This window comes from Pipistrellus hanaki (genome assembly GCF_964339955.1).
Source record: "Pipistrellus hanaki genome assembly, chromosome: 1".
NCBI lineage: Eukaryota > Metazoa > Chordata > Mammalia > Chiroptera > Vespertilionidae > Pipistrellus > Pipistrellus hanaki.
In genome coordinates, this window is record NC_140503.1 from 170341091 (window position 1) to 170359188 (window position 18098).

At 38.0% G+C, this 18098-nt stretch overlaps 1 protein-coding gene across 1 annotated transcript; it reads right to left on the bottom strand.

Annotated features, from left to right (window-relative positions):
• Positions 1–1535: 1535 nt before the first annotated feature.
• On the bottom strand, positions 1536–17118 carry AMTN (amelotin; the record flags this gene model as incomplete). The annotated part of the gene is made up of 8 exons (XM_084881098.1): positions 1536–1546; positions 2192–2453; positions 4757–4783; positions 6067–6102; positions 10639–10731; positions 11683–11748; positions 12699–12785; positions 17065–17118. 8 exons carry the CDS (start codon positions 17116–17118, stop codon positions 1536–1538), a joined length of 636 nt encoding a protein of 211 aa, XP_084737224.1.
• Between the last annotated feature and the right edge of the window lie 980 nt (positions 17119–18098).

Here is an 18098-nt window from a genome sequence, read left to right on the forward strand (position 1 = left end):
GTCCTGGCCGAAGATGTTTTGTTACCCTTTATGGCTCTCCCCACTGCTCAGGTCAGGGCTGCTTTTGATCTAACTTATGGCTGCTTTAATTGTTCAGGCCAAGATGCCTCTATCCTCTCTGGACCCCCTCCCTTCCTGTCTGCCTGATTAAGCTAGTTAACCCTTATCATTAACTTTGTGGAATATCTGATAGATTTTTTTTTGTTCTGATTTTACAGATGAGAAAAATGAGGCTCAGAAGTATTTTTTTTTTTTTTTTATAGAGGGTTACCTAGGAAGTCTTCTGATAGCACTTTTAATTATTACATGATACTAATGGCAAAAAATTTTTGAAATCTGAATCCTAATTTACACTCATTTGGCTGTGAAAGTCTTAACAATTCATAAATGTTATTCAGAATCTGCAAATTTGAATTACTATAACCAATAAATCCTTAGCCACTAGTAAATCTTTAATCATCTGAAACACTTAACATGGAATATACACTGAGTGGCCAGATTATTATGATCTCTGAATGCATAATAATCTGGCCACTCAGTGTATACCCTCTATAATAAAAGGCTAATATGCAAATTGTCCCCTCGACCAGGAGTTGGACCAGCAGGCAGGCCAGCGAACTGCCCACATCCCCTCCCCCTGCCTAGGCTGGCTGGACTCCACCCATGCATGAATTCATGCACCAGGCTTCTAATATAGATCCGGTGCATCAGTTTATTATCTATTGATGGGGTTGACTCAAATATACTGAGATAGATTATTAAATCTATCCATATCTGTCATTTGTGGGGGCCATAGTGTAGTTTGTATTAATCTCTCTCACCCTTTCCCACTCTGAGTGAACTGTAATGGTCTAGGTTATAAATTTAAAGCAGATTCAATTCTACCTTTTAGGTGGGAGAAGCAGGAGTATCACATTTAATAATAACTTTTTTCATGTCATTCCTCACTCTCAGACATATCAAAATTAAGCATTAGACACCATAATAACTAGCTCTGTATGTAAGTAGCTTGAGGAACAATATGAGTTACAATTCTTTGTTTCCACTGTGTATTTTAGACAATCAAAAATAATTTCCGTGTTGAAATTAAATTTGTCGCTCGTAGGGGAGAGAGGAAGTCCTCAGGGGCTGCGAGGAAACCAGAGCATTTCCTCCCATTGCTTGATATCCATTCCCACGACTACACATTCTCCTGGACCTGAGGGTCATTCCCAAGAGTGTCTAACTTTCTTCCGTCCTCAAAGAAGAAAACGTCAGTTTTCAAAATAGGTTTTAATAGACGTATCATCCACATCCAAGATAGTGTACTGTTACATTTCAAAGACAAATCATCTATTTACTCCTTTTCAGAAGTCAGTATTCTCTAGGAAGAATATGTTTTCTGAAATTTCAAGAAAGTTTTTAGTTAACTAAGACTTTCTTCTGGTATTCTTCAGTGTCTCAGTTTTTTTTTCATAATATGCTCAGTGACAAATACTTCTATGTATCACCGCACTTAAGGTGGTTTAGTTGAAAAAAAAAAATCTTGCAGCAACTTACTGAATTCCTGGAAGAAAAGAAAAACACTTTTAACATGAGGTCCAATCATACTGAATTTAAACAGTTTTACCTGACATCAGAATTTATTTTTTTCTAGGAGCAAGAGTATCAATATCAAATTGTTCTTTTGTTATCTCCAAGGACATTTGGTTCCAGACATACACACTTGCTAAACTATTATCTTTGCTTGTTCCCTCTAGAAGAGCGTATTTTTCCAACATTTCTCAAGTCCCACCTGAGGAGAACGGCACATGGGTTCGTCGATGTGCTAAGTGCAGTGTGTTCCTAGCGGCTGCTTGTAGCATTAAGTTCAGTGAGTGGAAAAGAGAATCATGATTGATTAAGTGCGTCTGCTGTGGGCCTGTGTGTGTCTGAGATGAGAAAAGGAGAGTCAGTCTGTTTCAAAATCTTTCCAGGTCCAGCCTAAGGCAGAAAGTATGTATGCCAGCAATGAAATGTCTTCTGTCTGGGTCCAGCCGATAGGGTTGGTGGCCCAGTAAAAATATTCCCTCCCATTGCTGCACTTCTGTGAGTAAAGGGGCTCCCTGACTTTATTAAGATCTGTGCTTGTCAACAAGACAAAGAACTCTTCTCTTGCTCTCTGTAGATGACTGTCATGACCCACGGCATCTTCCTGGCTGGGAGAACTTACCATTGGGGAACCCGGTAGTGGTTTCCTCAGGAATGTGCAAGCCCCTTTGGATGCCTGCAGGAGTAGTCCCTTCAAAGTCATCATCTGTGCCACTGGGCGTCGGGGAGGGGCCTTCTGGGGCTCCCTGGATGGCAGGATTTACTCCTGCTTGCCCCGCAGGAAGGATTGTGTTCTGGACGTCTGCATTAGCGTGGTTGGTGGGCAGGATGGCTCCGGAGAACAAGGGGTGGAAGATGAGGCCTAAGATTTGTGGGGCCACTGGCTGGAATGAGGGAAGGAAACAGAACACAGAGTTAAAGGAATACATTTTTAGAGGCCAGTCAACCAGCCTTTCTTCTTGGAGGGCAGGAATGGCAGGATGGAGAAAGTAGAGTCAGAGAAAAGAATAAAGATGGGCCCTTCTCAAAGGAAATGTCTCTCTCCCTGAGCCAAGCCTGATGTTACCTTCATTACAGGGGTTCCTTGCTGGGCTGCAATCCCTCAGAAAGGGAAAGCCACAATCAAGCCAGTCAGGTGTATTTGGAGATAGGATTCAGGCAGAAAATCCAAAGAATTATGATAGGCTGTGTCTCTGTTATTAACGTAAATCATAGTCTTTCCTGCACCCCTAATCTTTTAAAAAGTAATCTATGAGACTAAAAACTAATGGACAAAGTTAAGTCACATAGATTAATCAATCCTCTTCTCATGGTTTGCATCCCTTCATGTCTTTTGATGTATTTTTCAAAGGCATTGGAATATTTGGTCATAAATATTTCTCTCAGCAATTCAGACCCTTGTGTATACCTTGGGGTTTCCCAGTGGAACTCCTCTTTATTGGACTGTCAATGGTGTGCACACTGGTGATGGATGCTGCTGCTGCCACACTTCCTTTTTTTTTTTTCCCCCCCTCGGGGAAAAATTTTACTGTGAGAAGTTCCGCCTAAGAAGAAATATTTAGACTTTGGCTAGTTTTGGAGAGAGTTCAGTCAGGACCCAGTTCTCCGGGACCTCCCAGCTCTGTCGGAGTTCTCATGGTATAAAAGGGCCAGGAGCTCACAATTAAGATTCAGTTCAGTTTCCTTGGACATGGTTCTTGATTGTTAGTTTTCGTAAGAACCACCCAAAGAATTTGTTATAAAGGCAAGTTCCTAGGCTCTATTCTTAGAGAGATTCCGACTGACTAGGTTGAGGGCAGGACCTTGAAATCTGCATTTTAACCAGCCTTCCAAGTTGTCCTAATTTGAGATCCAGGACTGAAGTTTGGGAAACACCATTGTAGATTTATGAGGGATTGAAACCAGGATTAAATGTATGCTGCATGAGAGACAGCAGTAGATACAGAAGTTTTCAATGGGGATCATGATATCCATAGGTGTGAAATAAAGCAGGTGGGTTGTACCCAGGATTATAAACAAGATAAAAAGATTAGCTATACAGACTATAAACTACCTAATGTAATCCATATAATAAGGGTAAATATAGTTTAATGAAATGTGTGTGTGTGTGTGTGTGTGTGTGTGTGTGTGCATGTGTGTTGTCTACCTGTTAGCTGAATAAAAAATATAGCTGTTACTGTGGGTTTTTACCAAAAATATGTTACAAAATCATTGGCATAGTAGATAGAAAAATGGCTTTCGATCTGTTTTTGACCTTGAAACCTAATTTGCTTAAGCCCTCTGAGCCTCAGTTTCTTTATCTGTAAAGTTGGGTTAAAAATTTCTGCTTTGTAATTTGGTGAGGATTAAAGGCAATATGTACTACCTTAATCAGTAAAGAAAAAAAAAGGATCTACTAAGGTGCCTGATATTTAGAATTGGCTCAAAAAAACTGGTAAACATAGGTGTTAATGTTGACAAAACAGCCCCATTATTTTATTTATGGACAAACTATCATGTCTCTACCTATTTTTACAATAGAAAAAAAATATGTCTTCTCAGATATTGCCTCAACTCTTAATTTCAGTGTCATGTTTAGATACCATATTAATTCATTTTTCCCTAAAAATGACTTACAAAAAATGCATAGGGGAGCCTAGTAATGACAATATTAGTATTATTTAGGTTAAGCCCTTTAGTTATTCATGTGCAAAGGGGATCGTTCATCTATCACTATAAAGCACTAAAAAATACATTTTCCTACAAAAATTAAAAATTTAAGTCAAGGAAATGAAATGTTCTTGCAATAAATTTATATACGTGTGTGTGTGTGTGTGTATATATATATATATATATATATATATATATATATATATATTTGCATTTCAATAATTTACCATCCTAGATTTTAATAAATATAAAGTTAAAAATATGCATTGGTTTTCTGTATAGAACTGAATCTAACATCAATATACAGAAAACAAATGCTAAGTCAAATTAATGGAAAAGTAATTGGATAATGAAGATAAAAGGCCCAGCTAGACAAAAGATAACTTAATACAAAGACCTATAAAATTTTTCAATTTATTGTAGTAGACACTGAGTTTAGGATTTGTAGTTGAAGAGACTATTAATATGAGGACAGAAAACAGCATTGTGGTAGCACTGAAAAGAATTTTAAATATTAGTAATTAAAAAATGTTTTTACCAATTCCTCTGAGCTTAGGATAGTACCCTAAAAAATAATAACAAAATATGTTAGGTAAATTTTGATATATTAATGGTAAGATATGTATAACATAACTTAAAAACTTAAATTAATTTTAAAAATTGTAAAAATAGACTTTTTATTTTCAACAAAATTTTAAACTGCCTTGTAACTTGCATTACAAAACTTTTGTCAGACATGATATTGGACAGCTAACATTATTTGAGTGATGTGATGTTTTATGTATTTTAAAAATAGATTTTTTCATTATTAAGTAATAGATGTACATTGGAGGAGGAAACTTGGAAGGTGCTTTCTAGAAAGCAACAAGAAAAATAAAATAATGTCATCTGGCAGAGTTTGATATATTTTCTTCCAGATGTTTTTCAGACATTGTTTTTTATATTATAGAAGTCATGCCATTTATACAATTTCTGTCTTACTTTTTCTTTTAATACTATACAATGATCATTTAACCACAATACAGACATATTTCAATAATTAGATTTCCAATGATCACAAAATATTGGCTTTAATATTGCACAGCTAACTTATGTTCCTTTCTTTAAGTTGCACCCAATATTCTTTTGTACTATAAATATTATTTTGATTAACATATTTGTAAATAAATCTTTGCTATATTTCAGATTATTTCCTTAAATGTGTTCCCAGATGTGGAATCAAGAGTTGATCTAAATTTTATATTTGATTCTGTATTTAGGAGTAAAAACTGCCATCTGATGCTCATATTTGATCTTGATCCTTGGTAATTTGATCTCAAGAATTACCTTTCACACACACCTACACGTACACACACACACACAAAAGGGAGAGAGAAGAGGCAATGTTTGTATCATTTTTTAGGGAAATGATATATAATTAATAAGTAAATTTGAAGTTAAAAAATAAATCTCCCAAATCATAACTCAGATCAATCCCATTAATTTATTTTGTTTCTTAACAGTGGGATTTAAAGAAATGACTTGTTGTGTCACCTGTGACATTTACTATCTCTGTGAATGTAACTGAATTACTGTATCTCCAGTTACTCATCTTAAAATTGGCAATAAAAATATTGTCTGTAAAAGGTTATTTTGAAGATGAAATGGGATAGTACATAATAAATAATAAAATACTTATAACAGTGTCTGGCACATTGTAAGTGTTCAATAAGTGTTCTTGCTATGTTCAGTGTTCATAGAGTGCAAAGTAAACAGTAAACTTGGCAACTATTTGGTAAATTGAAGCAAGATTAACTATTTCACACTAAGATAATTTAAAACAAAAGCCATCATACAAAATAACCTCACCTGGGCTCCAAGTTGTGCTACGATAAGTGGTAACATCTGAAAAAAATTGTAATAAATTCAGTAAAAAACATATTCAAAGGTAAGTTCTGATGGATGATATCAATATCAAGACTTTCTTAAAAAACACGATCTTTGCTGAAACCAGTTTGGCTTAGTGGATAGAGCGTCTATCTGCGGGCTAAAAGGTGCCAGGTTTGACTCCTGTCAAGGGCATGTACATTGGTTGTGGGCACATCCCCAGTAGGAGGTATGCAGGAGGCAGCTGGTCGATGTTTTTCTCTCATCGATGTTTCTAGCTATCTCTCTCCATTCCTCTCTGTAAAAAAAAAAAAATCAATAAAATATATAAACAAACAAACAAAAAACATTTGTTCAACATGTATTTGTTACTTACGTATTATCTATAATCATAAATATAAACTCATAGAGCTGGATGGGAACCAGAACTCATCCAATTGTAAAAAGGATTTGACCCAAGGAGATTTTGAAACCAATACAAGGCAGCACATTTAGAAAATAGAAGTTAGTAAATTGGATGATCAAAAAATAAATTTGGCCTTACTCTACCTCCAAACTAAAAGTTATCCCTAGAAATAATGATATAAAATGTGGATAAAAAAGCATGTGTTTATTTTGTATGGCATTTAAGAAGATACATGAAAACACAGTAAATATTTTCAAATACAATGAATTCTTGAAGCATTCATGGTTCGTTTCATGATGGTTGCCTGGGAGTTCTGCCGTTAAAATAAAGCACTGGAAGGAAATGATGGGTGGCATTGTTCAGTAATCCCTGGCAGTGACAGAGCTCTCAGAACTGAGCAATATTTTGAAAGGTCACTGGTAACTTGTATGTAACTGTCCTAAATTTATAGTCAAACAGGTTTGGATGAGGCGTTGGTGCATTCTGGCACTTTAAGAACTAACCTATTATAGAATTTGTTAAAGAGAACTAGGGCTTTAGGATTTATTTTTATTTCTATAAAGATTCACACAGTGTCAGGAAAGTAATCACAGTGGAACTTTTAATAGCAACCAACCCAAAAGGTTTGGAAGTCTCATGAAATAGACTCTTAACTTTATTATTTCCCAGCACAGCGATAGCCATAGTAACAAAAGGTAAAAAGTGCATACTTTTAAGAAAAGCCTATCTCTTCATTAGATCTCTGGCTGCTGATCCCAAATCAACTAATCTCAGGGTAGCAATGAGAAAGAGGGTTGAGGGGAAGGGACACGAGATTTGGGAGAAAGCATAATTGAAATATTTTTTAAAAATGATGAATTGGAAGGAATAAAAAGATACTAATAAGAAGCTAGATATGTCTAAGTAAAAAAAAAAAAGATACAAATAGGAAACTAGAGATGTCTAAGTAATTACAGATAATTTAATATTTCACCAACATAAAAATAATTTTTATCAGTGTTTGCTAGAGAAATTATTTGAAATAATAATAGCTAATACTTGGTGAGTATATACTGTGTGGTAAGAAGTATTCTAAGTGTTTAATGTATGATTACACATATAACCTTTATAAACGCTCTAGAGATAGGTTGTATTTTACTTCCATTTTAAATTATGAGGAGAGTGAGCCACAGGTAGTTAAGTAACTTGGCCATCATCATCTATAATAATAAAAGCGTAATACACTAATTAGACCAGACGTTCAGACGAAGCCAGCCGTGAGGGAAGCCTGAGTCCCAGGTGCCAGAGGGAAGCTGGTGCTGGGTGCTAGGGGAAGGAAGGCCTACACTTGCATGAATTTCGTGCATGGGGCCTCTAGTGCAGGTAATAAACGGAGAGCTGGGATTGACCAGACATTGTGTGAATTTAGAGTTCACTCCGCCATGTTGGCCTTGGTTTGAAAGACAGCAGCTTTAGACAGGTGCCCAAGTTTCTGGCAGAGGACCCTGGAAAGGCAGGGTCAGAAGGACTGGGGTGCACAGGAGGAGGCCAGGTAGGGGGACCCCCAGAGGTGGGATAGCCGAGAGAGCGTGAAGAATCTCCCCTGAGAAAGGAGGTTGATTTATGTTATTGTATGTTGGGAAGGTGTATTGTTAAATCCTCTCTACTGAACCTTTGTAACATCTTCAGTGACCTCTAACGCATTTGGCTGGAGTGAATGTGAAGATGTGTTAAGTCTGAATTCAAGGTTAGAATTGGGCAATCATTGAAATTGAAGTAGGGCAGTTGGCATCAGGACCATGCCAGGATCATGTGTTAAAGAGATGCTCATTTTATATGCCATTTCTCTAGTCTCTTTTTTTCAGAGAATAGCTCTTATTATTGATATATAAGTAAGCAGCAAATATGTTGAGTGAAGGCTCTAAGATATCTGCAGGAAATAAGTACAAGCATACATTCAGCAGTAGAAATGAAATGTAAAAGTTAGTTATGTTACAGAATTTCACAAATATATATTAATGACACAGCTTAGAGTGTCTTGTGTTGTTATTTTGGACAAAGGTATAAAAATGTCACATATGACGTAAAATTTAAATTGAGCAGCTTAAAATTATTTTATAAATTAAACTCAGCTTTGATTATAATTACTAATTAATATAAACTTACTCTTATTAAAACCTGGAGGTATCCAGAGTAGTAAAAAGATGGTTAGGATATATTGATCCATTATTGTATTCATGCTTCATAATTTGGGGATGTGTATTAAAAGTCTTACATTTTTATGTCTTTACACCTACAAATTCTTTTCCTAAGAACTAGTCCTAAGGAGATAATCATGATATGGTCAAAGACATTGTTATAAGGATGTTCACTGTAGCATAGTTTGTAGAAGCAAAATAAAAATAAAAAAACATACAAATACCAAACTTTTGCAATACAACAAAAAAACTAAGCAATCATTAAAAACAATGTTATAAGTGAATATTTCAAAACACAGACTATTCAATATTTATTAAGTAAAAAAAAATCAAGTGATAGAACATTAGATATTATAAGAACATATTTTTAAAAAATATGTGCTAAGTCTGACTTCAAGGTTAGAGCAAGGCAATTTTCTTAAAATATGTGCCTAACGCATCATGGAGGGGTGTGTGTGTGTGAGGAAAGACAGAAAGGACATATCCTAGAATGCTGACAGTGTTTAATCCTAACCATTAGGATTATATTGTGACCCCTCCCCCACCACTGAATTTCATGAGTTTCGTTTTTGCTCATCTATATTCTCTAAGTTCTCTATAATTACTATATACTACTATATAGGATGCATGTAATAAACAATAGAGCTTCTACACAAAATAAGATCATTTTGTGGGGCTAAGGTAACCTGGTAGGGAGAATAAGTTATCCATAATGACTTAGTACAGTCATAAAGGGATCATTGTATTTTTCTCTAGAGCCCCATAATCTATTTAAAGAAGTTTCAGAAAGGTAGATATTTGCGCTTTGTCCATAGTTAAAATTCAAACACATCCCTAAGTGTTTGATGTCCTAAATATGCCCTTTATATCTTAACTAGAGGTTCGATGCACAGATTTGTGCACGGGTGGGGTCCCTTGGGGTGGCCTGCAGGGATTGGGCCCCAGCTTGCACCCCCAGCCTTGCAGCCCTGCAGCCCTGCCTGGCACCCACCTTGGCCTGGCTCTGCCCCCTCACCTGCACCACCATCCTATCTGTGGGGCGATTGATTGGGGCCGGGCTTCGGCCTGGCTCCCTCAGTGCCTGGGAGCCAAGTGGCAACCTTGCTCCCCACGGCTGCCACTGGTTGCCATCTGTGGGGAAATGGCGGAGCAATCGGGCTCCTGCTCTCACCTGCCTTGGCCTGGCACTGCCTGCTCACCTGCTCCAACATTCCACAGCAGTCCTGCTCTCATCGGGGCCCAACAGGGCCAGCAGCACCACCACTGCCACCTGCTGCCAGGGCAGCATCACTGACGCCTGCCATGTTCTGCGCCGCCCTCTGGTGGTCAGTGTACATCACAGTGAGCAGCTGAGCTCCTGGTGTCCCTTTTGAACTCCCAGTGGAACAACCACCCAAGGGGGTAATTTGCATATTAGACGTTTATTATATAGGATTATTATATAGGATGTGAGAGGTTTTACATGAAAGCAAATGATAGTGGGAAGTAGGTAAGAACTAGAAAGTATAATACTTGGGGACTTTCAAGCAGGCCTGACAAAAAGATACAAAAAGAAGATTAGAATTTAAATTTTATTCATCTCTTAATTTTAATTTTGGGTGATTCTGGCCACCCAGAAGGTCTTCAATAGAAAACACAACATGTTAGAGAAGAGTCCTGCTACTTCTCATTTTCCTCCTTATACTTCTGACTTCTTAATCTTCCCAACCCTTCACATTTTTCTATTACTCATTACAAACGTATTCTGGAGAGGTTATGAGGCAGAATGCTCAGTTCTCCAGGTGTGTTCTCATGGATTTTCAGCATGACTCAAATTGTCAAAGACTGTTCCATGCTCTGTAGAACATCCCTCTACAAATTACCTGGGGGAAATGTTTAAGAACCTTGAAAAAATTATTTCCTTCCCTGTAGGCTTCCACCTAAGAGAAGACGCTCCCCAATTTTTAACTGAAGTCCCATTTTTGAACTTACTTGGGGTTGCAGCTGCTGTTGAACATTTAACCCCCCCAGGGTCAGTGGGAGGGTATGGGCAGCAGGTGCCATTCTTGCAGGAGGAGGATTTAGCTGTAAGGCAAAGAAGGTTGTCATTGTATTGTTTCAGTTTGACATACAGGAAACTAACATGTATTTACTAAATGTAAAATATGTTTACATGGAGAATTTACTATGCAAATTATACTATATCGCATTTAGAATTAGATATAGAGGTGATGTTCCAAGACTTGTTTAGTCTACCAATACAACCACAGGTTGACTAACCTTTTCCATATTAAAACTTTCTTTGGCATTTAACCATGCTCTTTGAAAACAACTCAGGTAATTTCAACCTGGATTTCCCTTTTTGGCTCTAACAGCAATGATTCCTGGAATTTTCCTGATGGTTTTCTTGTGAAGAAATGATTCTTCATAAGTGTCCCCATGAAAATTTCTAGAGTCAGAATAAAATATCTAACCTGCAAAGGATCTATTACTACCAGTATATGTAAATCTGACTACTAGTTAAAAATTCACTTTAATCAGCAAAGGAACTTAAACTATATGTAGTTTAAATAACTATACAGATATTTTGTGAAAAATGAAAATCTTCCTATCCCTTCTGGTTTTCTCTAGTTGTTGGGGTGAAGCTAACAGTTATAGTGTTTGAATGGTGGGTGCATGTTGTGGGGAGAAGAGAGGAAGGCCTGCTGAAGAAATGGGGAGAGGAATTTGAAGAAAAGGTAAAAAGAACTAAAGGAGCAAAGACTTGAGAATTGTAATTCCTTTAGTGATCCTTTTGCTAAGAAAAAAAAAGGTTCATGACATGTTGACTAGAATTCAGCTCTGACTTTTCTTTCTTCTCTTTCAATTGATCTACAATCAATATGTGTGTATGTGTACATTTGTGGATACATATATAGATATACACACTCAATATTAGGTATTATATTAGGTATTAGGTAATTATATTAATTATATCAAAATTAAATATTATATTTACTTACCAATGGCTATTAAATGATATAAAAGGGTACTTACTAGTTGCAGATCTGACCCCAGGGTGAGCAGCTGTGTCAATGGTATTAGACTTAAAGAAGGGAAGACCTGCAGGGCATTGAAATTGATGTATGAGAGAGAGGATGTCTGTTTTCACTCACCTGCCAGTGGTGGACATCATTAAGTAACCTATGCTCCCATTAGGGGTGGATTTGCCATGAAGGTGAAGCTTCACTAGTATTTGCCCCCTTCCCTAGCCCTGGGAGGCACCTGAGCAGTCTGCCTAGTTTGTGGTATTCATCAGCTTTAAAAATGTGTGTTTCTTATTTCTCACCTCATTATGAATTATTCACTTTGGTACTTAATGTTACATGTCTAATTTTGTATTCTTTTTCTTAAAGAGTATCCCTAAGTTATGTAAGCTTTAGGTTTCCTAAGGAGAGAGATAGGTTTATGACCATAGATTACAAAAAGGACCTTAGACTCTGGTGTTACCTGTTGTTTCACAAAGTCTAGATGAAGGCAAGATGGGGACCTTTAGAACAGATGGAGGGCAGGAGTGAGAGGAAGGGTAGGAGCCAAAAGACAATGGAGTTTTCAAAAGTATTTAAATATGCTTTGAAGAAACAGATTTTATAGTGATGCATTAGCTCATCAACCACAACAGAACTGGAGGAAGTCTGCCGTTATTTTTATAGATTATCTTTATTAAGATTACCTCCCTGTTAGCTCTGGCAAATACCACGTGACATGTCACAGTATAACAAGGCATAGATGGCCAAGCTTTGTCAACATCCGTAGTTATTGCTTTTCAAATTTTACTAGATTTGGTTACTAACAAATTGTTGTTCAGACAAAAGGAAAAAAAGAACGAGGATGCTTTGTTTTCCTGACTCAATTTTTTTTTAAAGGTGTATTTGTTCTTAGTTTACTTTTTTCCAAAAGGGAAATCCTCTCTCTCTTGGTTAGTCATGAGACTCTGTGTAAATCTTGATTTAAACCCACTAGTGTTACCACATTTCCTTCTCTGGCTGCGATGCTTCTCTTGGAGGACTCACCTGATTTGGCTGCTGTTGGTTTAGTAGGGTTGTCTGATCTGGAACCAGCTGCATTGGAGGAAGTCCCAAAGCAGGTTTGAGCTGCATCTGTGGTAAATATTTTCGCGGCAGTGATGTGTTTGAGATGTGTTTGTATCCATTCATTTTAGGATGTAACTAGTTGACCCCAATGCAAAAATGTCCGTCTTTAGGCTCTGTGTGTTTTGGAGCAGTTTTAATTTCCTGGAACATGTCATGCATAGCAGGAGATAGGACCATAGAGTGGAAAAACGCCAGTCCAGGTGTGTGGTGGGAAAGAGCGTGGGGCAGGGCCCCTGCATTTCTGGTGGGAGTTCCTAGGTTCCCATTTCTTTTCTGTAACTTCTTCTTTTCCGAGGGCATGACATACATAGCCTGCCCCTTAGCTCTGTTCACATCTGCTTTTTCCTAATGCTTGAATGCACTCTGCCATGATTCCTAATGCATTTTAACAAAGCTTTCTGCTTTAGCCTGTGCCTGGAAAGTCACTTTCTGTAATGGAAGTGAACATCCTCTTCTGGCCAGAGTATTTTCCTAGTGTATTTGAGAATCACTGAATTTAAAGGTTGACTATGTGCTTGCAATCCGCATGTTGTACAGCGTGTCCCAAAAATGTAAACAAACACTTTTCAAAATTGCACTACCAGCTGTTCAAGTGTGTATACATTCTTTGGGGATACCCTATGTTTGTATGGTTTTCTTTAAAGATAAGAAACCAAGGCCCAGACAAGCAAAGTGACCTGCCCAAGGTGACACGATGAGTGGCAGAGCCAGTACAGGCTCCCCCACATGTTCTTGGACGGTGAAGAAATGAATCCTTCCCTTAGCTTCTCTCCCCCCTTCCTCTGCATTCAGGCGGAAGCTCCCTGGCCAGGTCCACCCCTCTGTCACCCTTGATTCTGCATGCATCTCAGAGGGCCACGTGGTGTAGCCTTTCACCATGTGCCCTTGGCCACGTGGATATACCTTGGAGCTGCCACTACTTCTTGGTTTCACTTTGGCCATTTCCCCTCAGTTTTAAGAGGAAAGATTGGAATGATCTATTCTTAGAGGTCCCTAGAAGGTTTAAGATATGTGGGTACAAATTCTGCAGATTTCTTTTCATCCTTTACAATCTATTGTCAGCATAGCAGCCAGAGTAGTCCTTTGAAACCAACAGTCTGGTTTTTTCACTCCTCTGCTCAGCTCCTGCATTGGCTTCCATTCTCACTCAGAGTAAAAGCCAGAGACCCTATAGCGGCCTGCCAGCCCTGCATGCCCCAGGCCTCAGTGCCTCTCTGACTGTCCATTTCATTTAATTTCCCTTGCTTACTCTACTACTGGTGTTGGCTATTTGCTATCTCTGTGACAGGTAAGGCCCACTCCTGCTCCAGAGCCTTACCTCCACCCATCCTCTCTGTCTGGAATGCTCTTTCCCTAGACATTGGCTCACTTCCTCACCTGCTTCATGTCTTTGCTTAAGTTCACTTTCCTATTGAGGCACACTCTCCTGAAAATGCAACCTGACCCATCTCCAGTTCCCAAACTTGAGCCACTGAAAACAAGTGCTAGGTTATTTTAAGTGTCCACATTTGCAAATTGACTCATTTTTATGAATGCATGATCCTATCTAATAAAAGAGTGATATGCAAATTAACCATCACTCCACTACACCCACAAGCCATGCCCACCAGTCAATCAGGAGCAAGTATGCAAATTAACCCAACCAAGATAGCTATGGCTACAGAGAGAGCAGGAGGCTTGGGCTTCCCCAGCAATGGAGAAAGCAAAGCTTTTTGCACACCTGGCCTGCCTTGGCCTCCACTCAAGGCTAAAAAGTTTCAATTATAGAAGATAATAAATCCCAACAAAAATGGCTGCAGCCACAGAGCAAGTAGGAGGCTTGGCTCTGCACAATGCTACACAGTTTCAATTATAGAAGATAAATAAATCCCAGGTACCAGGGCTCTGCTTGAGTTGGGGCTGGGAGGGGTGTGCAGGGGGCTGTGGCCAGCCTGTGAACTACCACAGGTCCCTCACCCAGGCACCCCACACTTCAAGGGAACCCCCACCATGATTTGGGACACCCTTCAGGGCAAACCAGCTGGCTTCCACCTGTGCACTAGGCCTCTATTCTATCTAATAAAAGAGTAATATGCAGATTGACCATCACTCCAACACACAAGATAGCTGCCCCCATGTGATCAAAGATGGATTCCCCCATGTGATCAAAGATGGCTGCCCCCATGTGGACACAAGATGGCCACCACAAGATGGACAGTAGAGGAGGGAAGTTAGGGGTGACCAGACCTGCAGGGGAGGGCAGTTAGGGGCAAATAGGCTGGCAGGGGAGCAGTTAGGCATCAATCATGCTGGCAGGGGAGTGGTTAGGGAGTGATCAGACTGGCAGGCAGAAGTGGTTAGGGGCAATCAGGAAAGCAGGCAGGTGAGCAATTCGGAGCCAGTAGTCCTGGATTGTGGGAGGGATGTCTGACTGCCTGTTTAGGCCCAATCCCACTGGGATCATTTGACTAATACTTTAAAAATCCTATTGGATTTGGGCCTAAATGGGCAGTTGAACATCCCTTGAGGGGTCCCAGATCGGAGAGGGTGCAGGCTGGGCTGAGGGACACCCCCCCCCATGCATGAATTTTGTGCACCCGGCCTCTAGTAATTCAATAAACTCACAAATAATTAAAAAAAAAAATCTCATCCATGTGTCCTGATTTTTTGGTTGACAAATACCACTGCTATACCCAATAGATACCTTAGTGTCACCTCCTACCCCTGCACCACTAATTGTAGCTGCTTTTATGTTATTGGCTATTAGCAATCTACATTGACCTGCATGCTACTCCTCAGTTTACTTTGAAAGATAGCTGTGCTTCTGGAAAGTTTTATTTCTCTTGAGTTTTTACACAATGGATGCTAATTTAAAATATAGTAGAGACACCCTATTTAGGAGAACCTTTTGATAAATTTATTTGGTGAAGTGGGAAATCTGTGGTTTACAAAAAAATTAACTTCCTAATTTAACTTGTTTAGAAATTGAATTTTTGCAGATAAACTCTTTCGAGAAGGACTTATGTATCATTTGGAAAGAAATAAGAAGGTTATTTATTCATGTTTGTCCCACCCCTTTCCTACCAGATTACCCTCTTCTTCTCCTTCATAGGACTAATCTTAGTTACAACTTATTATTTTATAGTTCTTTTAAAAATTATTTATTAGCATCTATTGTGCAGTGAACAACATGAAGGATCATACCCTTTCTCCCTCTCACCACTGTTTTTTCAACAACTAGCACACTATCTGGTTTATAGAGAGTTTCCAATATATATATTTGTTGATTGTATGGGTGACTACTGAAGTATCAAGTGGTCTCAAAGCTCCCCTAAAATGGTTTATTTGTGTTTTGCTATTTCATAGCAAGTATATTGTAATTATTTTCTTAATGTATACACTCAAAGGGAAATCCACTTAGAGGCCCAAACCACCCATCTCTAGGTCTGTAAAATATCGAAGGTCAGTGCTCGCTTCGGCAGCACATATACTACGGTAAATATCGAAGGTCAATTGGAGTATGTGTTCAAATGCAAGTGCTCATTTTCTTAAAAAAAAATTCCCACACCTGTTATGTGTAAATACATTTTGTGATGAAATGTTCTAAGTCAAAAGTCACAAAAAATTTTGTAATATTCCCTTGCAATTGCATGATTTGGTAGTCTTTTTGGAGTTTAGATAATCTAGATGTTTTGTGCTTCCAACTGGAAAAATCAGAAAATCCAGTTTATCTCTTTAGTCATAAGAAAATAATGAGTCACCAACAAAAATCTTAATTTTTTTTTAGAAACTAAAATAATTATTCATTTTGACTAGCTATAATCTAAGGCAGTGGTCGGCAAACTCATTAGTCAACAGAGCTAAATATCAACAGTACAATGATTGAAATTTCTTTTGAGAGCCAAATTTTTTAAACTTAAACTTCTTCTAACACCACTTCTTCGAAATAGACTCGCCCAGGCCATAGTATTTTGTGGAATAGCCACATTCAAGGAGCCAAGAGCTGCATGTGGCTCGTGAGCCACAGTTTGCCGACCACGGATCTAAGGCATTCTTTTTCCCCCCTCTTAATTTTTACCCTATTGCTCTGCCAAATTAATAGATATTCTTCTGCAATGCACTTTAAAAATGTTAAGTACATTGAAATTTGCACTAACACTTTATTAGTTTACCATCTTTCACCTTGGAGAATAAAACTCAGAAACTAAGGGAATGGGTCACAAAACAGAGGGTAGAAAGAGAAATAGGTATGTAATTAAGATGCTGCTAAGGTGGGTTGTACATAAAATAAACATATTGCACTTACTGGTAATGACTGAGCTGATCCCAGAAGATAAAGCAGCAGAATCACAGTCTTCATGCTTCAAATTGCTACCTATAACAACAAAATAGTGTTACTCTTTCACTCCATTTTCTTTCCTTTTGAGAAAAGAGGATACTTAAAAGAAAAAAACAAACAAACACAAAAAACCAGAATGCTCTGATTTGAAACATGGTCAATTAATGTTACCTTTCCACTAGGCAAAATGTACAGGTGAAAAAATCATCAAAGTCCAGTTGATTTCTTCACTTCCTGGGGTGAAATATTTTATCCTTTGATGTGTTATGAGTTTGTAGAAGGAATTTAAACTGAACTCCAGGAGGTTGGCAACTGAGAGACCAATCAGGACTCAGCTGTGAAATCATTTGGTTTCTTTCCTTTCCCAACACTTCATTAGGTGAGTTATTAGCTGCAGACATCATATTACCCAATGTCTACCATTTGAATAGAGGGTGTTTCAGGAATCAGGGCTTGTGTAATTAAAAAAAGCAAAGACATTTAAAAAAGTTAAAATCCTTCTTCACCTCCATCTCCCTCCCAAATAACTATCGAGATGTACCTGTTTTATCAGGTATGTATGAACATGTAACTCAAACATAAACTATAACTGTGCGTTAGAAAATGAGGCATATTATGCATATTGCTCTGCAAGTTACTTTGTTTACTTAACAAATGATGAACTTCTTTATGTGTCAGTACATAGAGATTTATTTCATGGTTACATTACATTACACTTCATTTTGATGGGTATTCAACCCATTTCCATTTTATTTTATAATTATAGAAGTGGTACAATGGATATTTATATAGATTATTTTACACATTTAAAGTATTTCTGTACTGAAGTATAGAAGTATTTATGTATAGAAGTACTCTATTAAAGGGTACATATGTTTTAAAATTCAACAAATATGAGGTTAAAAGTAATTATATGCTTGGTAAGTGCAATATTAGCAGTTTACATAAACATAAAGGGAATTGTGGTTATTTTGTTGGGGTCCAAAGGGTAGAGAAGGCTT